The sequence below is a fragment of the Sinohyriopsis cumingii genome, chromosome 5 (genome assembly GCF_028554795.1).
Source record: "Sinohyriopsis cumingii isolate HCF-2022 chromosome 5, ASM2855479v2, whole genome shotgun sequence".
In the NCBI taxonomy this organism is placed as follows: Eukaryota; Metazoa; Mollusca; class Bivalvia; order Unionida; family Unionidae; genus Sinohyriopsis; species Sinohyriopsis cumingii.
Genome location: NC_142965.1, coordinates 117619328 through 117644392, shown reverse-complemented (window position 1 = coordinate 117644392; position 25065 = coordinate 117619328). Strand labels below are relative to the sequence as shown.

General features: G+C 37.7%; 1 protein-coding gene across 1 annotated transcript in view; it reads left to right on the top strand.

The window, feature by feature from the left end:
* The first annotated feature begins 10579 nt into the window (after positions 1 to 10579).
* The window catches only part of LOC149800053 (DNA polymerase delta subunit 3-like), a 49850-nt gene continuing 35364 nt past the window's right edge, over positions 10580 to 25065 (top strand). The window contains exons 1-3 of the mRNA XM_089959610.1: positions 10580 to 10684; positions 14430 to 14485; positions 18004 to 18109. Of these exons, the coding sequence (XP_089815736.1) occupies positions 10583 to 10684; positions 14430 to 14485; positions 18004 to 18109 (264 nt within the window). The 5' untranslated portion in view covers positions 10580 to 10582. The remainder of the gene's footprint in view (positions 10685 to 14429; positions 14486 to 18003; positions 18110 to 25065) is intronic.

Sequence of the window (25065 nt, the reverse complement as noted above, 5' to 3'; positions counted from 1 at the left end):
GTTTAAGGCCACTTCCCGCTATCGCGATCATGAGCGCGTTGGTTGCCGCATCGGTGGATGACTGAGCCGCCAACGACTCTAGTTTTTCTTCCACGGCGTTATTTATTACTTTACTGACATTTGCAGGCATCACTGTCGTTGATGGCATCACCGGTGGTTTCTGTTTTCTTTTTCTCACCAATGACATTAGTTTGTCCTTTGCTGCAGAAAACGCCTTTCCGGCAACATCTCCGATAGCACTAATTCCCTTATCACGAATAACATCAATAGCCTTCATTCCTAATTGTTTGGCTAACGGCGCCACTTTTGGAGCCATTCTTGTAAATAACCCCGCAATGGTATTACCGAGACCATCTCCATAGTACGCGCGGTAAACAGGCAATCGCGAGTTTACCACGTAGACGAGTACTGGTTTATCATGGTTGTAGTGTATGATCATCTTTATTATAAAAACACTAGTTTTCCAATTAGTGATTGATCACCCCCCTCCCCACCACCGAATTATAAATTTTGTCAAAAACATCGATTTTCTCTAAATGATTTCCTGGGGTTTTCATCGGCGGCAACAATCCGCGTTTGTTGTCAATTTTTGTCAATTTTTGTCGTTTTTTGTCGTTTTTTGGTCGTTTTTGGTTGGTTTTTGCCGGTTTTTGGTAAAAAACATCGATTTTCTCTAAATGATTTCCTGGGGTTTTCACCCGTAAAAACCGACCAAAAACGACAAAAAAACGACCAAAAAACGACAAAAAACGACAAAAAAACGACCAAAAACGACAAAAAAAAGACCAAAAACGACCAAAAATTAACAAAAACGACAATTTTATAATTTTTTTAATCATCCACTAACTCGTCTATGAGCGTTCGATATGCATTAATGTCCATGATACCGCCTGCAAATAACCGCTTGCAAATATCAGCGGCCTCATTGATTATTTCCGGAGAGTTATTTCCGGCTCGTTTTTCTCCGATTAGTACTTCCAGCCGTGATATATCACTGAGAACACTACCAGGACAGGTAACGCCGTGGGATTCTTTACCAACAGAGTATCCTTTTCCTTTTTTTGATTTTGCCCTTTTAACCTTATCGAGGAATGCTTTGTAATCGGGACCACCACCACGTGGTATCGCATTCTCATGTATACTCGCTAAATACACCATTCTTGCCCATTTTTCCGTCGAATTTACACTTTCCTCGTAACCGCTATTGACATACGTCTCTCGAAGGTTCTTATTAAGGTTTGCAACAATAAAATTAGCTAATTCTTCATCGCTGTCGAAGGCTCTAATTTTATCTACTGCGGACTTTGTAAATACGTTACGGGGTATATTCTCCCTTTTCTTTTTTTCTTCCGGTGCTTCTTCCGGTATTTCTTCCGGTATTTCTTCTTCTGGTTCTTTCGCAGTAGCACCTAGTTCTTCTTCGTCGGCCATTGTAACATAAGGTTCTTGTGGGTCCGTTATAGCGAGTGGTGGTGGCCTCCGTGTTGTAGCGAATGCTATTTTCGCAGGAAGTGTTTCCAGAGACTTTTTTGTTTGTTTGGTCTGAGTTGCTATCTTTTCAAGCGTACCGAGGACGGGCACAGTTGCGCTTTTTACCGGGGCAAAGAGTTGTTCACTTCCAACAGTAAAATCAGTTTGTAGTTGCTGCCGCGTTTGAAGTTGTTCTCGGACCCTGTCTCGTAAAGGTATGAACTTTTTAAGCGCCGCTAACCGCTCTCTGGCTAGCCGAGTAGTAAGTGATTCGCCTACCATTATTGCAATTGCTCCGCAATTTCTAATTTCCCGCCGAGTGTGGCGGGGGGGATATGTATACCATCGGGGGCTCCACGGAGTTTTCGTCTATAATCCTTCTAATATTTTTGATCTTACTAGAAATCTCCCGGCGTCGTTCATAAACACGTCCAAGTTTTTTTCGTATTATTTCAACGGCAGTAAATAGTCCAATGAATGCATTTACGTCATTGTGGTACAGGCTCTCATTAATCGCATGTTGTAATCGTTTTATAAAAAAGTACTCGCGGGCCAGGGTAAAACGCCCCCGTTTCGATTGTTCTTTAATAATCTCATAATCGGATAATATTTTTTCGCTGTCGAGACTATCAGATAATTCAATTCCTTGATTTTTTAATTTTGAAATCTCGGCTAATATATTATTAATGTCTTCGATATTCATATTCTTATAAAACATCTTATTTTTAAATAAAAAAAAAAAATTATTTTACAAAATGAACCCCGCGCAGTGTGTTATTTATTACTATTGATAGTATTTAAACATAAAAGAGGTATTACAGACAATTCGTCATGGTGACCTTATTTATATACGAAAATCGAATTCTGTGTCCGGTCCTTTTTGAGATCGCTGTTTGATATACTCGTTCTGCTACTTTTCGTATTGAGGCGATACAAATGTCAAAATATTTTCCTGCCTCATTCATCGACTGAAATATTTTTTCCTCGTGAGTTGTTGTATCAAATGACTTTACGGGTTTTGCTTTCTTTGAGTATTTACCAGTTTCGCCTTTTTTGGTATTTTGACTTTGCGAGATAGCTTGCAAGTTTATAAGAGAATTATCAGTCTTATTATTATTAATATGATCAATCACAAGCCCATTCTCGATTAATCCGTTGAATACTTCAAATACCACCCTATGAACATAATACTTCTTCTTTCCGGCACCAAACATCAAATACCCCTGATTATTTACGGTACCAACCGGTTTCTTCAGTCTGCGGTTTCTAACAACGCCGTCGCGAGATGCCTCGTAATTAACGAGCACAGGGTGAGGCCTGAACTCTTGGTCCATTTGTATAATAATACTACTTGTCTAATTCATTATTTGGTTTAATTATAAACCTTTCAATGTAGTCTTGAGGAGTTTTGATAACGAAGTCGGCGGTGGGGTCAATGACGGCGTTTTTAATTCGCTTGTCGTAATAACGTTTTAACTCCCTGTATCGCTTTCCGCCACAATTGATACACAACTGCGATTTACCACGCACCCCAACGTGGCAAACCAAGCACGGGAGGGGGCCAAGAGAACCATTACGAACGCTTTGTAAATGATACCCGCAGAATTCACCTCTACATGATTTATTGCACGGGGTTGTCGACCCAATCATCAACCATTTGCATTTATTCATTATACTATATTCTTTTATTTAAATACTTGTTTTAATTATATGGATGAGTTCGAGAGATTAGCAGCAATTAAGCCCTGGAAAAATATTAAATTCAATCTCGATAGAGCCCTCAAGGACGCACCAAAAGCGTTAATAAACGATAGAACCCTGTTAAATAAAATACGCGATTGTATCAATGAATTCAAGCGTGATGGTGCATCTCATAGTTGGTCAACATTTCGAATTGATGGCGTTGTTGATGCTACCATGAACGACAACCGCGCAGCAACGATAATATCACAACTTGGCTCCAGCAAGTATTTCTTCAGAGTAAAATTCATTGTCCGGGTGGAATCAGGTAATTGGATCATACGTGATAAATTTGAACCAGTTCTCAGCGACAAGAAAACAGTCACTGTTAGCCGCGACTCCAAGCCGGGGTTGTTAACCGGAATTGACAGACCATACTATGAACGAGCGTATCCTGAAACAGCAGTTGTTTATGGAATATACCCGTTAAATAAGAAACCTGATATCGGAAAACTAGCGCCGATGAAACAGTCAACGGGGATAAATTGTGTAGCAGAACGAATAATAGAGCATTTTACAAATGCATGTCGAGGAAACAAATTGACTGATTTACGACGCAGCAAAATCAACCAGTGGGAGGAGACAGTGCGCGAGCGTGGAGCGACCATCAGCGACATAGCGAGATTAGAAACGTCGTTAAGATTTCCAATAACCGTTACAACGATAACCGGTGAAGTATTACACGAATCGAAGTATAAATCAAAGGGAGCCCCAATCAAAATTATTGATCATAACGAACACGCGTGGACGCCCGCGATCACAGTGTTTCCACGGGATAGAACAGTAAAGTATATCCCGGGGAAATTTATACAAAATGGTTTTCTCGCGGAGAGGAAACTATTTGATGCTATTGCTTGTTTGTGTAAAAACGACCCTGTGTCAGTGTGGTTACTTCGCAGCGCTGAAAACGATGCGGATACTTTTGATCAGTTTGTAAGACCAAACGGTGAATTATACCGCACTGAAGCGTTTCACAACAAGATGAAAAAAACCGCCATAGAATTTGAAGAGCATGATGAACAACTGCTAACAAATTGTTTCACGATTCCATCGGTTGCGGCTCATGTTGCAGCAAAGAAAAATGCGTGGAGCCCAACGCGCAAGGAATTTCTACCGGATGTACAATCCAGTTGTTTGGAATACTATCACGGTGGACTATGGAACACTGAATACAACCGCGACGCTATGATTTCCGTTGATATGGTTGCCTGTTATCCAGCGAGTTTTCTCGGGTATGGATCCGCCGCTGAGTACTTTAGACGATTTGGACACCCCAGACATGAAATGACTCGTGTTGCTATTAATGGACCACTGCCTGATTTTGATTTAACCGAATTCGCTCGCATAGTATCATTTGAATTCGCGGCAGGACTTCATCGCTGTTGCTATATTTGGATCGGTAGACACATGACTGAAAAGAAGTGGTTGCCAATAGCGCTGCTACGGTATATGATTGATTGTAAAATGCTAGTTTCGTTGATTGTCAGTGACGCGATTATATCATACCGGGCGCAGACTGAAGTCTGGTTACCAGAACCGGAGCGTCTAGATAGCATAATTGACGAGTCCAGAAAACACATCGATGCCGACGAGGAATATATCATCGAATGGTCCAAAAAGATATTCAACCAACGAAACAGAGAGGCAAAAGATCTCGGTAGAAGAATAATCGGTAAGTTCACACAAGGTGGAAAAAACTGCGACTACAAACGATATTGCTCACGGCTGATTATAGATGACGCAGAATATGATTTCGTAATCAAGGACGCAGTGGCGAAAAATAAATACGTGAACTGTAAAACAGCTTTCTTGTCCAATGGAACAAAGTTGGGTACAGTTGTTACTTACAGCGATGGAGACAGCCCAGCATACCCGCATTTGAGGGCGTCTATGCTGGGTTACACCGCTATCAATTTATTCTCGATGATAAATAGATTTCCCGACACCGCGGTTAGAGTTGCGATTGATTCATTTTATATTGACGTAAAGTATAAGGGAAACATAGCCGAGTTTACTAGTCCGGACGAGAGTTGGGGTACATGGAGAATTAAAAATGAAATACGACGCGATTATTCCCCGTCAGCAGATGTCACCGTTGAGAACAACTACTTACGCGGTGATAAATTGTCAGAATGGTCTAATGCACCACCGTGTTCTGATCCAATTTGTAGGCACAAAACAGTTTATTTAAGCGGCTGCGGCGGGTCAGGAAAGACGACTCGGGCAATTGAATTATTTCGAACGCGGACAAGTATAATCGTGCTTACACCGACCCATAGACTAGCGCGAGAGATAAAACAACGAAATGTTGACGCCGTTACTTATCACAGCTTTTTTCGATACAGCGGCGGTGAGTGGACTCCTGATCGAATGGGGGAAAAATTTATTCCTGAGGTTATCATCTGGGATGAGATATGTACTGTTTCGTTAGATGTTTTACAAATGTTTCTTGAGTGGTTGCTGCTCGCGAATACAGCGGTGATCATGTGTGGGGATCATGGCCAACCACCACCATTTGTCGGCGAGGGTCCACATGATTGGTTAAAGGGTTTTGTGGACTATTATGAAGAAACCGATACTGATTACCGAGCACTTGATGAACAACTGCGCGAGGTTAAAAAATTAATCAGATTACAGCCGGATAGAATTCAATGTGAAATAATCCGCGAGGTGATTCCGGAAACGCCGTTAAATGAATTCTGGGAAACATGGAGACCAAACGATTTGATTGTAGCGAGTAGAAAGATAGTCAGAGACACACTTCAGCAAAAGTTGTTAACGTTGCATAAGGAAAAGTTTCCAACGCGCCCAGTTCCGTTATGCTATAGACCCGCGGACACACGGCGGCAGAACATTGAAGTTGAAATCCCGGGCCCGACGGCGTCAGGGACAAAAAAACAGGTTCTCGTGCTGAATGATATCGTGCTCGTTGATATCAGCGTCGTCGAGGACGCGCTACGTGCTGATAAATCCCCGTGGACGCTAGGATACGCAACAACAATACATTCCTCGCAGGGACTAACCATCACGGACATAATTGTTTGGATGGTTGATAATCGCATCGAATGGTCAAATCTAGTCTATCTTGCAGTGTCCCGAGTACGGAGGATAAATCAGCTTCGAAGAATTGTTATTGACGAAGCCAGTGACGGAGTCACCAACAAAGTCACCAACGACATCATCGATGCAAGCGTCATCGATAGAAAACTCTCGGGTTACCGCCAACAGGATAAAAAAAACAGCGGCGTTTTGATATTGATGCCGAATTAATAATTGCGTTACGACAACAACAGAATAATCACTGCGCGAGTTGTAATTGTGTAATGCGCTGGCGTTATTCGGATAAAGACGCTCGCCAATTTACCGTGGACAGGATCGATAACAGTCTCGGTCATGTCAAAACCAATGTGAGGTTGACCTGTCTTGAGTGCCATAGACGCAACGGCGCTAGTTAAGACCACGCGGGGGTAATTGAGTAGCGTCAGGTATCACTTGTAGTTGCTCGCGTGTAAACCCCCGCTGTGGGGCAGTTGAATCCAGTCTATAGATCGGTGGTCTATCAGTTGATCGTGTTATCGTTGATATGTTATGTGTGGTAACACTCCAGATAGGATCAGTAGCTCTTTTTTTACCGCCTTCAAGCTCTCCTGGTTCATATAGATATCTCACGGTAACATCGCCGAGAATCGGCTTGGAAACGCTATCTATTTTTGATCTTCCGGGTATATACTTTTTTTTAATCGCGTCGCTGGGCTTTATGTTGATTGCTCGGGTAATCTCGTTATTTAACGCTGCAATTACGCCTGGCAACCTTTTAACCCATTCACGAGATCGTTTTTCTTGGATGAATTCCTTCGCGTATTGATACCCAAATAACCGTTCAGCAAGAGTCCGATTGAATAGTTCAACAATTGCCTGATCACGATGTAGCGCAGTATGACCTCGTCGTATCGCGACGCTATGATGTTTCAGCGTTGATAAAACAGCGCCGCGAAATTCACTACCAGGATCAACTTGCAATAGATTTGGCCAGCGCAGAGGACCTCTTCGATAAATCCGCTCAAACGCATCGGCTACTTCAGTTGCTGACTTTGTTTTTAACGGCTCCGCTTGTTTGTATCGACTCGCAACATCAACTACGGTTAGCGCGTATTTGTAACCGTTGTCATGCGGCAGAAATAGTACATCAGCCTGATGAACTTCATTAGGTACGCTGACATCAAAGCGCGAGAAGTTGATTTGTTTAGGCGGTGGTAGATAGATTTGCCATATAGCCTGTTTGGACAACCAATTAGCCGCAGTGGCCCTCGTTACTTTTTCAGCGCTTGCAAGCTTACCAATTGCGGCCTTCCCCTTCCAGTATCCTCTCGGAGAATAATAGATGGATTCCATGTTGTTATTATAAACGCTAGCGTTTTCAATTACCAGCGCGAGAAGCTCCGCTTCCAATCATTAATTTACCTTTCATAGCCGATTTTACCAACCATGAAGCCAATTTTTCTTTGAAGGATTTATCAGGAATAGCATTTAACGCGTGAATTAATTTTACGTCCGCGATATGACGCTGTTGCAGATCGCTACTTTTGTAGTAAGCAACATCATGAGCATGACACGCCTTATCGATAGCGTTTATTGGATACTCACCGGGTTTGGGCTGATTTTGATCATCGAGTCTGATATCTAATCGTGTTCCGGGGCCACAGTAGCTATATCCTGGGAGGTGCTTTTCTCCTGGATACTTTGCCCACGGTGTTCCGGGGAGTTTTGATAACTTGGCTGCAATATCACCTCCTCGCTTTTTTTAAAAACATCTCCGGGTCTAATAGAAATAAATCTAAATTTCTTTATACCGCATTGTACATACTTACCAGTAAGGGCCGATCTATTATTTCTTGTTGTAACGGTTGTCATATCATTTGTGCCAGTACGCACTCTACACTTCACACAATATAGATCCATAATTTATGTATAGAGATATGAATATAATTGACTTTTCAGCGACTAAAACAAGAGAACCAGTTAAGCATGTTGCAGCGTTACCAAACTCGATCCGGATGATTATCATCGGACCATCTGGATCCGGCAAGACGCAATTGTTACTCAATTTAATAATGAGATGGATGAAGTGGGATAAGTTGTATTTAATCGCCCCTAGCGTAGATGATCAACGATGCTACGAGGTGTTGAAAGATTTCAACGAGAATGCATCAGCGGTCACTGAAAAAAATGTCATCGAGTTTATTACAGATATCAATGATGCACCAGGCATCGATGATATTGATGGCGACGTTAACAATCTAGTCGTGTACGATGATGTTATGTTAGACAATCAAAAAAACCCAGCTAGGATATTTTCCAGAGGCAGGCATAAAAACACTGACGTGATATATGTCACTCAACGATACACTCAGATTCCAAAAGTAATCAGAGACAACTGTAATATTCTTGCTGTATTCAACGGCGTTGATACACACACGCTACGAAATATTTGGCAGACATGGTGCGGCGGTGACATGGACTTTAATGTTTTTCGAAACTTTTTTAGTCATGCTCAGTCGACCCCACATGGATTTGTAACGATAAATTTACATGACCCTCGGACACGATATCGTATCGGACTTGACCAAATATTCGGTTAAATTGTAAGTAGCCTCTTAGCAGCAGGGAGGGCGATGACATCGACGCGGTCGTCGCGCTTTTTTACCGGACGCTGACGACACCGGATCCGCTGAGTGCAGAAAGTATTAATTAAACCAAATGACGTTTGGACGATCCCAGCGTCGACGACGTCGTTTTTTTTACCGGGCGCTGACGACACCGGATCCGCTGAGTGCAGAAAGTATTAATTAAACCAAATGACGTTTGGACAAAATGTCCGATTCGCCCTCCCTGCTGCTCCACCTGTACTGTTTTTCCTGCCTCATGCATTGTCCTCGCGTTCAATGTTGCGATGTTAATTCTCCTGTTTGATGGAAGAGTGATCTCCTTTATAGCTTCCACGGGCTCGCGAATTTCACCCTATAGCGTCATAAGTCCTCCAGAACCTTCCTTCCTCAGGCTTTCAGTTTCTGGTTTTTCTTCTGTTGGCGATTTTGTAGCATGTTGGGTTTTACAGGGTCGGGCTGCTTACTAAACGACCAACCCTTCTCCTTTTACATACGGAGAGGAGAGATGCTACAGAAATAAAACATTGCTTGGAAGTAAATAAAGAAATATAGCTGTCTGGATTGGCTTGGTCAGTTTTTATCAAATTTGACTTCCATGCAATTTTACTTAAGTAGTATAATTTGTGTTTTAAGTTCCATCATGACTGATCATAAGGTATGTTCTAATAACGTTGTTACATCACAACAATGCCAAAGCATCAGAATGCAGCTAGAAAGCCTGACATACTTTTAACTCTAAGTTGACATTAACTGATTTATGTCCTGGACCTTTTTAAACAGAGATTTGTAATTTTATTCATGAAGATTATTACTGATTTGTAATTTCTTTTTTATTCATACGACATAATGTTGATTTCATTCATTTTTTTCACACCTTGAGGTGTTTCACTATTGGATATTTGAAAGATGACATGATTGTTCATACCGTCTGGTAAATTCTATTTGGACTATTCTCATACGTCAGCAGAACCAAGCTTTGCTTACCTAATATTGTTTGTTGTCGTTTTTTATATTACATTTTTAATTGAAATGACTTAGAAACATGGTTGACGTAGCATTGCTATACTTTGTTTGACAAATTAGCCTATTTTATGGTTGCAGTAATGTTTTTAAATATCCGCTTCTGCTTGCTTTTCGTGCGCACATTCACATATCACCCACCCACCCACCCACATATATATATATATATATATATATATATATATATATATATATATATACACGCACGCACGCACGCACGTACGCACGCACGCACACACGCATATATGCACATATATATATATTCTATATATATAAGATGAGATAATATAGTATACAATACTGCATATATGTATGTATGTATGTATGTATATATATATATATATATATATATATATATATATATATATATATATATATATATATATATATATATATAATTGATTGAAAATTTTGGTTATATAATGTTGTGTAAGGGTACTTAAAATGCAATTCTGAAATCAAGTTTGGTTATGAACAACACAAGGATACAAGGAAGAAACCTTACAAATTTGCTGCATCAGAAAATACACTCTTCTTCATGACTAGTATAAAAGCCTACCTATTTATTATTTCTTGGTTAAAGTCGTTAGGAAAATATGAAGATGAGATAATATAGTATACAATACTGCAGCCATGCTTTCCTTTCCGTTTCGTGTTACAAGCGTATTCCGTTTCGTGTTTTAGTAATGGACCTGATAGCGGGAAAGAACAACATAAACGAAACGATGGCTGTTGATGATTTGTATTTAGAGAACATTGATGAATATATCAATGATGAAAATAAGATTGTAAGAAATGTAGTACCTGACTGATTAACACGTAGATTTGTCCACTATCGCCACATTCCTTTAAACCCCTGCTGAAGCAGATATTTGTTTATGGCTGTTGCACCTGTCAATTTGGTGCATAAAGATCAAGATGAGGACCGCAATAAAAGGGGGTGGAGTGGGGATCCATAACCACTGATTACCGACAGCCATCGATACATGTTTTGTTATAAGTGGTTAAATATCAGTTTGATTTGATTCATTAGACAAATAGGGGTGTTTCTAGTCTATGGGTTATTGTTGATGCACAATTCAGTATATGTGGGTTGGGGATGGTAATCTGATTGTGAATAAATGTAGACAAATTATAGTAATAGTGATGTCCTATTTCTTTGAGTTAAGAATCCCTCAATATTCAGCAGTGAGTGTGTGAAATAAATAATAACAAAATTCCATAGCTTTTTGTTCACAGACTTTGCTGCAATGTACAGTAATATAGAGTATATAGGTAGTGAAAATGAAACGCCATGACACTTAAGAATAATCCATTTAGTGGCATCGAGAAGTGGATTTTGTATGAAACATGGAGAAATTGAATATAAGCTGTTTTTTGCAAATAAAATGGATTCTAGTCGGTCCTCATCAACCTTGTCAGTAGTTCCTTTAAAAAAGGTAGGAAGGCCAGTAGTGGCCATAAGCAGCATTTGATGATGAAGATAATAACAGTTCTTCATGTATGTTGGTAATAATAATAATGATGCAATTTTTAGTCATCACAAATACACACAAATTTCACTAAATCACCACATATTTGTATATAATCAAGTGAACAAAGAAGCGTCAATTCTTTCCCTATTCGAAGCCTATGCAACATACCGTTGAATCCAGTGCAGTATAATCATGTATTCACCATCATTAAACATGTTGTTTAACATTACAGTTAGAGACAGTTGTGACAACCTACAGAAACAAACAAAATACCATCTTGTAAAGTATGCATTTGCTTATATACCTTGCCTGATCAGTTTTTAACTTTTTTCTTAATTTGAATCATACTCTTGTTTTGCTGAAAGTGCCTTCTCACACTAGCAGAAAGGCATACCAAAACTTCAGTTGTTTGCACACTTACAAGCCAATTCAGTATATATCACAGTTATGCATACATGTAAGGTATATATCACAGTTACGCATACATGTGAGGTTTATTAGGATTAATTGCTATTATTGCAAGTACTTATCATTATTTTTAGACAGGTATTGAAAACCAAAGGACAGATGATACCAAAAAATATGAACTTTGGTGGATTAGTACTTTAAGAACAGCATGCAGTGAAAGAAGAAAGGAGAAGTAAAATGTAAACAAGCAAATAAGTCATTTTGTAGTATGTATTTCAGGAATGTATTGGAATTCTCTTTGTTATTATTAGTACCGACCACATCTGTACTTTCAATATGGAAAGCTTGATAATGCATGTAATATGACTGTCAGTCATGGGACTAGGTTGACTGAAAAAAGACCAATATGGCAGTCCCCATTACAGTGCATCAAGATATGGCACAAAGTTTATGAAAAATGTAACACCTTGTTTACTCTTCATGTAACAAGATAATTTCAATACAATACCTCAATTGTATCTCAATGCAAATACAATATTCATTTGCTTATTTTAACTCATAAAATATATTTTCCACAAAATAGACACATGTAAGAGGCAGTTTTTTAAGTTAATAATTTATAACTTTACACTTATTACAGACTATATGTTATATTTGGCTATACCACACCCACCCACCCTGTTAACCCTTTTCTTGTTACCAATAGCCCATAACATGGTTGTGTTTCCTTACCTGCACCCTCTCCACATAGTGACTAGTCCTTCTGTGTAAGACATTTACCCTGATATGCATCATACATATTAGGGTCGACATCTTACACTGTTGCATTACACGGTGGCTTGCTCTAACTCTGCTATAAAAAAAGTTATAAAAAGAAAGCAAAGTGTCCCAAAATCTTGAGGTACTCGATGAACATTGATGGGATATTAAACATAATAATAAAACATGCCATTTCAAAACCGTAATATTGAAAAAAAAAAGTAACATTGCAGATTATGGTCTATTGGTTAGGGTTAAATGTCATTGAAGTGCACATATTGAAGTTTTTTATGGTATCAGAGGTAGATTTTCAGTTTATTATTTTGTTTGAAAATTTTGTCTTATATTTTTGAAATTGTATTAGTTCTTTCATGATCAGGGTGATGTCAGTATGTTACCGCATCAGCTGGAAAATCAGATGGGAACAATAAAGAGCAGTGATCAAGCTCAGACTTTCAGTAATCTGGCAAACTTTATTGCATCTTTCATCAGATTGACAAATAATGACGTTTTAGCTTAAGTTTAATCAATCAGACAATTGAATCAAATAAAAGCCCTTTCTACACTAAAAATCTATTTCTGTTGTCATTTATCAATGACTGGTCACCTGACCATTTTACATAAATATGTAATGCCAGAAATGAAGCTTTTTCATCTAGTCTACTCTGGAAATGCTCTGCATCACTACAAGATCTCAATTTGTAAGTGGCACTTCGCCAGATTTCTCTCAAGTATGAGTTTTAGCTTTGAAGGCCTGATTTCTGGGCCTGAACTGTTAGTTTTCAGAACTTAGCCCTGGACTTGTATCTAAAGAATCCAACACAGAGGTTTAGATTATTAGTAGTGACACCAAAACAGACTAGTAACAGTGTACCGGGCTAGAATTCAACTTGATTTTTACTACTGGCCATCATTTGTTTTTCTTCACCAGTTAGTGTTAAGACCCAACCTCTAATCCAGGAGTTGGGAAATAGGAAGAATCTTTAATACTTTAGTTTCAGCAATAATTTTAGTGTCATTTTTAAATAGTAATAAAATCGGTATGTATAGCTGAATTGTATTTCTAGTTTATAACTATAGTCTGAATTATGTACACATCCATGTTTGTATTTTTGGACTGTGGAAGGTTCATGAGGAGCCAGAAATATAATGTATTAAGGACAACCATTCAGTGACAGTAATATGCATTGAATATATCTGATTTGCTGACTATGAAAAATTCTAGTAGAACATCAGAGGATACACAGTAACAGAATTTACCTTCCTGTAAATGATACTGGATATTTTTTCCCCTTTTTGTTGAGGAAATGGTTAGGTGTGCAAGAGATATAATAGTTGTGCCTCAATCTACTATTATTATCACTAGGTACACATATGGTCACACTGTTAGACCAAAGAGTTGGCAAATGGGCCCCAATTAGTTGAGTGATTTAAGGCGCTCACCTTTAGTTTACAGATCAATGCCATCTCACCTCTGTGGGGGTTCTGTTCTCATGGTAAGCCAACATAGGTATGTGAGAAAACTTGCCAGTACATAACTTCCTGGGATTCAGTGATTCTTTTTGGGATTTTCCCAGCTTCTTCTTCCACAAAATATACTGGGCACCGTGTAAATCCTATCATGTTCTGAAACATGGCATTAAACCCAAAACACAAACAGAATCAATATGTACATATATGGTCACAATTGGGCCACACATTGTGGTGTGGGACTTCATTCAAAAACATTGTCCCAGGCTGAAATGATGTACATACACATGAAAGTATATCTACAACAAGGTGGAATTTCCAGCCAGAAATCAAGAAATGAAAGCAAGCGTGTTACCACTTACCGTAGTTCTGATTTTTCATTTATATCCGGTTTTTATGTCTATTTGTAATTTCATTCCAGGTGACGTACAAATGGCTGAGTCTGACATTAAAGGTCCATGTAAACATTGCCAAACAGTAAGTAGACAAGTGTAGAAATTTCAAACTTCAAAAGCTTTAGACCTGAACTTAAGAACACATGGTTGAATGGAAAATAAATTTCAGAACTGATCAAATGCAGGATTAGTGTTACTTAATTAGTCTGAATTAAAAATTGATTGTGATCAAGCGTAATTTTTATATTTAAGCACCACCGTTGCAGTGGTATAACATACAATGGTATCCCTCTTCATCGATCAGGCATACCATGGTTAAATTTTGTATTTAGCTCACTTTTCAGGCATAGTGGTCAGATGTCAGTGTTTCAAGAACTTGTGTTTAGTTTTTGTCTCACCTGTTTAAGCATGGTATGACATAGTAATCATTTTTTTTGTTATGTCTGTGATTGCAGCAGCATCATCAGCAGTGTTAAAGATTTGTGTTCAAGTTTTTGAAAGTCAGAAACTGTAGTTATTCTGATAGGTATACAATTGGTCTATACAACAGACAGAAACTGGTTATACCAACAAGTATACACATGTTCCACAGAATAGACAGAAACTGTGGTTATACCAACAAGTATACACATGTCCCACACAATAGACAGAAACTGTGGTTATACCAACAAGTATACACATGTTCCACACAATAGACAGAAACTGGTTATACCAACAGGTATACACATGTTCCACAAAATAGACAGAAACTGTCATTATACCAACAAATATACACATGTTCCACACAATAGACAGAAACTGTGGTTATACCAACAAGCATACACATGTTCCACACAATAGACAGAAACTGGTTATACCAACAGGTATACACATGTTCCACGAAATAGACAGAAACTGTGGTTATAGCAACAAAAGTACACACATATTCCACACAATCTTGAGACAGAATATTGTGAACACAACTAGCCTTACAGAGTTAAGTGGATCTCCACGAAACTTTCTCTATGTTATAGTAAGCATATGAAGATGTGCAGCTTGTCTCATCATTATTCTTTTGCAGTATTTTTTAGAGTTATTGCCCTTATTATCATGCAGCTGAATGCAGTACAAGACAGAATCTTGTGAATGCAACTTGTCTTGCAGATTTTATGGATCGCTTTGAAACTTAGTACATATTAAAGTCATCATCTTTGAAACATATTGATAAATGTTTGTGCTTAAAGTTTTTATAATAGTTATTGTCTTTCTTTACTTGCAACTGGTTGCAGTACATCATGAAAGTGTTTCATAAACACATCTAATCTCTCAGTCTTCAGTTGATTGCTGTAGAACTTGGTAAATAGTATCTTCATCATCAGATGTGTATGTTCACTGGTTATTATATTTGCACACTTTTTATACAGTCCCCATAATGTGCAGTGTTACGTTAGGAGGCTGTCCGTCTTTTAACAATTTGATTCCTGCACAATAACTTTGTAAGTCTATCTCTCTAGTTTTCAAACATATCCACAAAAGCTTGTATCGATTATTGACTGGAAAGGTGAAAGGTCAAAGTCACTGGCTGAAAGTAGGAAAATAGTTTCTGCACAAATGCTCATGCTCAGTACCATATACATAAGATTGCCAGATTTTGTGACTACCTTGCATATGGGGTAAGGAAGGACCCTGTTGATTTCAGGGTCAACAGGTGAAAGGTCATGGTCATTTTAGCAGAAGAAAAATGGTTTCTTCACAATAACTTGAATTGTCCACAATCTACATTTACCACACATGGCTAGCATTTGGGTTTCAGGACAAGCTCTATAGACTTTGGACTGAAAAGGTTAATTTCACTGTAACAGGTGGTAGAAAAGGCATTTCTGCACAATAACTTAATTTCTTAGTCATCTCTGGTTACCAAACTGGATTGGTTGCACGTGGCATCAGAAAGCACCCAATTTATTTTGGAATCAAATGCCAAAAATAAAATGCCACAGTGACTAAATAAAGAATAACGGTTTCTGCACAATAACATTAGTTCAAATTGACATACCTTAACAAAATGTTATTTGTGGCTTGCACTTGGAATATGGACAAATGCTATTTATATGGAACTCAAACATTGCACAACAACATTAGTTTAATATCATAGATATGGCCTAAACTTTGTGGGTGGCTTGCCCTTAGTATAAGGATTAAACCTATTGATTTGGGGCTGAAAAGGTTAAAATCCAAGGTCATTCTGAGCAAAAGGAGAAAAATGGTTTCTGTGCAAAAATATAAGTTATTTAAATGGATGTCTTTTAAACATGATGAGCTTTATAATCTGCCTTTTATGGTACTCATGTTGGATGAGTTGTGCATCTTGTTTACTCTGGATCATCTCTGTTATATGGGCACGGATAGGATAAAGGAAATGCTCACCATTCCTCCACTGGCTTCTTTCTTCAAGTTTTTATGCATCATATATGACTTTTTATTTTTCCTTCACAGGAAATGCTACTCCCATAATCTATGTATTCTTGGATTTCATATCATGATATTAAAAGTAGAATTAAGTCATATTTAGTCAAGACATTCTGTGCTAACCTTTTTAATATTTTTTTCCAAAATGTTTCAAGAGATCACAAAATGTAATTCCAGCCATTCTGCTTTTGATGCACTTTTTGGAGGTTCCAAGAGGTTGTCTTTTAAGACAGGTTGCATAGTTTGCAGTAGTGTTGTATTCACAGTGTTTGCTATAGGCTGACCTCATGTTATGTTTCTAGCCTTATACAGATTTGTTTTTTGGGGTTGCAGGTATGCAGACTAATAATGCTAAGGTCTGACAATTTACTCACGACTGCTCCTGTGGCCTAGTGGTTAGAGCGTCCACCTCGGATGCGGGAGGTCGTGGGTTCGATCCCCAGCCGAGTCATACCAAAGACTTACACAAATGGTACTAACAGCTGCCTCGCTTGGCGCTCAGCATTAAGAGGTTAGTGTTAGGACTGGTTGGCCCGGTGTCAGGATAATGTGACTGGGTGGGACATCATGCTACATGTCTGCGGCATGATGCCCCAGTGCTAGACATCACTATAAACTGCCACATTGCAGACATCGTAGCGATATGACTGAAAAATTGTTAAAGCTACGTTAAAAATCCAATCACACACACACACACACACACACACACACAATTTACACATTACACTTAACATTTCTTCATAATTTCTGTATCTGATGTTGAATACTCATTTAAAAATGTCTTGGGTACTGTATACACTCACAAGTCAAGTCCAGCTGCATGCAACCTAGTCTAGATCTGCTATAAAAGAATATGCCAGCAGATCAGGGTCTCTGTTTTTTGTTCTTCTAATTAGTCCTAACATACTCAGTAGACCCCAATCTGCCAGGATACCATTTTCAAACAGTTCACATGTACAAATTTAAACACTGATAAAGTATTTCTTCATTAACATCACTAAATTTGAATTTCTCAAAAATAAAAGAATTTGCAGAATACTAAACGGATGTTTATAGACTAAAATGAATCCTATCCAGAAACTTAACAAAAGATGAAATTTTGTAAATTTTTAAAATATGAACTTAACTGATTTTGATATTTTATGTCTTGTTTAGAATGTTATGTACTTTTGTGAAGACTCAGAGGGAAAACGAGGAAAAGGATGACCTGACAGTGACCTACTTTGTGGCAGGGGTCAGTAAAAGGGACACAGGAGAGATGGTAAGATTCAAGAAAAACTTTGAAACTTATTTTGCATTCATATTCAGATCCGTTAGCCGATACAAAATGTATTGATTGTTGTTTAACAGCATATCAGCACATTAAAGACACAGTTGCCATGGCAGTGAGAGTAAAGTTAATGGCAGTCAATACAGGCAGGATTTGAACCTGCTACCTACTGACTGAGAGCTTGGTAGTTAACCACTGAGGCACAGTCTCCAGATTTGGATTTGTTGGATATGTCCCATAACTTTCATGAACTAAACTAATTTTGTTGAATTTGTCACCCCTACCTGCTTCCTTTATGTTCACTTGCCAAGGTTCTGGTATTGTTATGTATACTTAAATTAATTGTTTGTCTGTTGGTTTTAAAATATTTTTATTCCATTACATGTTATTGTAATGTAATATTATTTAGTGGACTTGATTTTGTTTTAAGAATTTAGTTCATTTTGGTTTGACTTGATTGATTTTTAAAATATTTTTTCATTGTTGTTGTTGTGGATTTTAACGCCATTTTTCAGCACACGATAGGCTATACATGGCAGCCAGTATTAATGGTGGAGGAAGAACCCGGGAAAATCCCGGAAAGAACCACTGACCCACGAGAAGCTACTGGCAAGCTTTCTCACATATCCACATTGGTTGAATCCTAAACTCGAACCAGAGCAGACAGAGGTGAGATGACAGTGATCCATAACGGAGAGTGCTTTAGACCACTCGACCACTCAGGGCCCCATTTTTTCATTGATGTAAATACGTAATATTCATACATGCCAACCATTATGTTTTTGGCGGAATCATTACACTTTTTTTCACTAAATTACACGTAAACATGTATGGATTACGCTTTTTCGGTATATCCACCTTCCAAAACAAATCAATTGTTTGTTTTCTTGTTTTTATTAACATCCCATTTATCCCACATACTGTATTTTAGAAAAGACGGTTTCTACGTAACTACACTATAATAGTAAGTTTGTTCATGCACTTTCCTAACAGTATTATGTTCTATTTATAGCAACTATCCTATTACCCAGAAACATGCTGGTTCTACTTTCAAACTTTCGACCTTGTATTCTATTTATAGCAGCTGTATGGCTTAGTGAGGAGAGAACAGACTGGTTTTCTAATTTTTAATCTTGCAGATTTTTTCTTCTAATTTATATTTAGTACAGAACCAGTCTAAAGGTATTTGGTGCTAAAAAGTATAATTTATTTTAGTCAGTGCGTGTATGAGAGCAAAAATATCTCCTTTCAAATAATTTCACAGATGGATTAGAAAAATGCCAATAATAAATGAAACATAAAATAACAAAATCCTCCAAAGATGAGGACACGAGGGCAGCATCACGTGACGTCTATTGCAGGCCATGTGGAAATAATTTTACTATTTGGTGCTAAAAGTCATCAGATGTATTCTAGTTGATGTTTGTGTTAGAGCACATATATTTTTCAAAGAATTTCACAGGTGGATCAGAAAAAGACACAAAAATACAAAACAAATCCTTCAAAGATGAATACATGAATGGCATAATACATCGTTCCTTTCTCAGGCACAGGGGCTCGCACCGTTGCTTAAAATTGACCTGTCATACATGTACTATATACTATATAGTACATGTATGACAGGTCAGTTTTAAGCAACGATACTATTCCCTGTATTCTAGGGCAGCATCATGCTCATTTTAATATTGGGCATGGTGGTAATTTTATGTGGAGAAACACTTGAAAACAAAGAAACATCAAATTAGCTCATCTTACGAACTCCAATACTAAAGTAACTTCCTATCTACAGCAGAACTAAATTTCGGACATGAATGTTATAAATGCTGAGGTGTTATTTACCGAGTTCTAGAAAGATAATGAAGATCTTGCTATTGGTGCAGAAGCAAGAGAATTCATAGAACACAATTCTACTCTAGTTGTGAAGGTGTTTGATGATAATGTTAGAGATTATGCTACAACCTGTGATTACATGCTCCAGAAATTCCCCTATGGAGATGAAGTGCTTTTAATTGCTTCAGTTGCTGATGTAAATGAGAGACAGTCAAAAAGCTTCAAAAGTGTTGGATTCTTTGTCAAGAGATATCCCTTTCTATTACCATCTTTGCCTACCTTGGCTCATCTGGAAGGAGAATTCCTGCAGTATAAAGTTGGGATTCTGCCTGACAATATACTTAATGCAGATAGATTTGATGTGCAGTGGCACCTTACTTCCCAGCTAAAAGACACAATCACTGGAAGATATAAATTTCCTCTTCTTTGTCAGGTTTTGAAAGGAATATTGGTTCTTTACCATTCTAATGCTGACTGTGAGAGATTGTTCAGTATTGTTAACAAAAATAAAAGTGAATTCAGGTCCAGACTCAGTAACCCAGTACTTTGTGCTCTACTGGTGTGCAAAACATTCATGGTCTCAGCTGGTACAAAGTGTTTTAAAATACAACATGAAAATCTGTTGCTTTCGAAAGCTAAAAGTGCTATGTATGAAAAATTTAAGCAGTAAATGATGTTAAAAGACGAGAGGGGCAAATAAATCATTGTTTATTTAATTTTTAGCATGTTATTTATGGATTCCTCTTTTTCTGCTTGGATTCCTCTTTTTGTCTACTTGGATTACACTATTTCCTCGTCAGTGGTTGGCATGTATGAATATTAGAAACATTTTCTCAGAGTAAGAATCATTTAGTTGAATCAGGGTCATACCTGGACTGTGTGACATGAGACATATGTTAATTCGTAAACAAACTTCTATTTTTTCCAGAAGGATGAACTCTTGACCCCCATCCGGGAATCTCTTTTGCATTTTAGTTAGTCTTATAACTGATGTTATGATAAGAATTCTGTCAGTCATGCCTTAACACTTGAAACATCAAGTTGTTTTATGTTGTGTCCAGTTTGGGGGTGAATTTTCATTTTCTTCAGGTTATTGAATTCAAGTGATTGCTTTCTCTGGAAATACAAATATGCTCTAAATTAATTCTTGGACGAAGACATTTACTGGAATTTATACAGAATTCAAAGACTGGAATAATATTTTCTGTGATTCAACAAGAGACTGTTGACACATTAGTACAATGCTGACTATTGCATATATCATTACCTTCCATCTTGGATTTTCATCGGGATTTGAACTGGCTCTTTTAGAACTTTTCATTGATATGACTTGTGTTTTAATTCTTGGATTCCAAGTTTGATTTAATTCACAATACCATAAGTTCTTTTCTTATTTTTTTAAACACTTTATAGTCTAGGGAAATAAATTATTTGTTAAATTTTACAAAGCTTAACTACACATTGGCAGATCAATCAGATATTTCAGTGCTTTGTCCTAATGACAGCTGTTGGACGTCATGAGTTATATCCCTTAGTATGTAATGCTAACTAACTAATAGTGTGTAACAGTGGTGCATTGTACATGGACAGAAAATGGTGGAGACAATTGACTTCGAAAGGATTCTTTGTAAGTTTAGCATTGAAAGGTTGACTGTATACCAGACGGAAGCCATTACAGGTGTATTTGAGGGAAAGTTTTTGTTTGTATAAACACCTACCTGCAGAGGAAAATTGCTTATTTATAACTCTATTCCAGTTATTTGTTCCACTCATCTCGCTCATATAGGAACATTGTTCAGATTTAAACAACTTGATTTTGATTGGATGCAGTGCCCTGCCACCATATCCAGAGAAATTCACAGACATAAAGCATTGAAGTATCTGATTGCTCTGCCAAGGTGTAGATAGGGTTAACACATCAGGACCTTGGCTAGCAAAGATGCCCTTGTCTCTGCTTATTACACTGCTCCCTCGATAACTTGCGCCCGGTTAACTCGCGATCCCGCTTATAACGCGGTGTCCGTCTTGGCTCCCGATTTTTTCCAGAGAAAATGTATTTAAAATATCTTTAAAATATGCTGAACTTGAAAAAATTACGATAAGAACTGATAAATTAAACCTTGATACATTGCTCGTTTTATCATCGGAAATGGTGATTAATGCCCGTAAAAATATAATCCATATTTTGAAATTTGCAAGTTCTAAAGAAGAATTAATTTCTGAGATCTCAAAAACGCTTAATTACCCGTATTTGGACGCCAATTTTTTATCTGGGACGCAGAAAATCACTGAGGCGGGAGTCCTCCGTACGCATGTAATAGGTGCGCAGGAAAATTCAAAGATTTGACGGTCCTGTTTCAGCCACCTGCTTTGTGGGAAAATGTGTTGATCAGATAACTGTGCTGATATTTACAATGACAGAATTCAGTGACTGAGAGACTCTTTGATGTACTGTTGCCATTTTATAAGAGTACATTTTTTTTTTTAAAAGAACATGATGCAACAGCTAGGCGGCTAGTTCAAAAGCTTTGACTGGTGGCTGAGTGAGAAAATGTACTGATATTTAGTGATTGAATTCAGAGGCAGAAAGACCCAGTTTTAAAATCCTAGCGAGACCTGTTTAAAGATATCATATATTATGTGAGTTTTTATGATAAATATTTGTCAGTATACTGTAAAGAAACAGTCTGGTGAAATAGCGATCAATGAAAACTTCTGGTAAATGCTAACAGGTGGCAACAGAGAATGAAATAAACACCAATTAAACGTCTTCCTGTGTGAAAGTCATGTTCTAATCCTTTAATTCCATTTCAGTGTAAACATTATAATCGCAACATATTCTGTTCATTGAAAACATGAAAAGAGTCAATCGACCGTCACATCAAAACCCGTGAGTACTTCTGTGAGAACCTAATTACATGTACATGCCGGCTTTGTTTTGATCAACAACTTGGGGAAGTGTTTGTTGCATTAAAAAAAAATTGATTACAAGAGACCTGGGGTGCTGGATTAAGGGTCTTGGAGCTGCCTTTGACGTAAAGCAAAACAGTAACAGAGACAACGACAATGATAGTGACTTCGAATGTTTCAGTGAAACTGATGTCATTAATGCCGAGGATGTTTGGGAGAAATTCATACAAACTCATGGTCCTGAGATGGGCGTTTCTTTTGATGATATGGAGGAGTGGATTTGTGCTGACAATGATTGCCCCACAGCCAAATACATGTCAGATGAAATTATAATTAATTATATAACGAACAAATTTGCAGCAGAAGACGATTCTAACTGGAGTAACACAAGTGTTGAAAGTGATGCAGATGCAGATGTTGCACCCCTCACCCCTCTGCACAGGAAGCAATCAAATATTTTGATATTGCCATAAGGTGGCCGGAGACCCAAAATGTTGACTACGTAAAGCTCATGCAGTTGAGAAATCTGAGGGATTTTGCTCGGCGGCAGAGAAACCAAGGAGTAACACACACAAAAAAATTAACTGATTTTTTCAAAAAGTGAATTGATATTGTCAAGCGTGGCACAAATGACAAGTATTAACTTGTTCTAATTTACGTTGTTTTAAATTTGTAGACCAATTAAATATGTTAGTACTGATTAACCCTTGTTTTTTGGGGTTTTTTTTCATTTTACTTCTATCGCATTCAAATCTATATATCTTTCTATCGTTCGATCGACACTGTTTCTCGAAAAGAGTTGATCTTTTGTATATAAAAAACGTCTAATTTGGATCAAACAATAAAACTAGAATGTATCCAATTCAACATAAAAATTAGTGACACAGTACACAATGTGTAAAGTGGTACACATGTTAAGCGAACGGAAACCACGTGGAATAATGTTTTTGATGATCGCCTCAATATACTGTAATTTATCCTGAAATCAGTGTTGTCCTATGAGGAAATAATAAAGTGCACCGTTATGAAGAGATATTTATTCACAGTTAATCTCAGAACGATTATAAAGTGAGTATTCAACAGTATAATCTGCCTACCCCACCCCCTTATTTTTCCGTTATGTCCTCAATCACTTTATTGGTTTTAGGCTTATTTTATAGGTCCCTCGATAACTCGCCCCTCACTTATAGTGCAGTCGATGTTTCTGGACCCCGATGTGCATGAGTTATCGAGGGAGTGGTGTATGGTAAAGTAGGTAAATAGAACACTTAATTTGATAATACACGGAAACTAACCTGATACTGTTCTCTTATACTTTTTTATTTTTTGTTATTCATAACCAAATGAAAAATGTTTCAGCTTTCTAAAATCCACGTTGTCTTGTGATGTAGTGTATGCGTCCATAATGTGTAGTGCTTTTATTCGGTAAAAACAAAGATGCCTGTTGACATGAAGATATATAAACATATTGTGTTTGCTCATCCTTTAGAGTTATCAGACTAAAATTAGGATCCAACCAAATCACAGACAAGTGAGCAAGAGAGAAATATTAACTTATTGTTTCAAGGCACAAGCACTTCACACATGACACAGTATATCATATGGTTCAAATTAACCAACATTATATTATATTCATGTGAACACTATAACCATTTTGTATGATTTGTTTTTGCATAATTCCATTGATTCTAGACCATTTATCTTTAATATAATTTTAAGAGAGACTTGTACATGAATGGTTCAGGAGGCAAAGGGGTTCAATGGTAAAAGTCATTGTGGCTGCAAGAAATCTGGTCTTTACTAAAGAACGTTTAAGAGTAAGTTCCTTGCCCAAAGTTTATAGCTGGCTCTCTATAAGGGCTTTAGGCAAACTTATGTATTCTGGTTTCTAAATGTCTGAGTCATGGTCATGTTAAATGTAATAGGAAAATGTTCTTTTTTTCACAGCAACTTTAAGGGCCATCCATTTAGTATGCACACAAAAACCTGGCAAAGCATGACCCCTGTCCCCCTCCCTGTACATGTGCATATTTTTTTACACACACCCCACCTGCATATGCATGCTTGATGCACCCCCCCACCCCACCCAATTCTGTAGAATGGTCAATATTTAATCCACGCAGAAACGATCAAGGATTAATAATATTAATGTGTTTATTAAAACAGATAGTACACCAATATTGCGTGTCTGGCTGCATCAAAGAAAT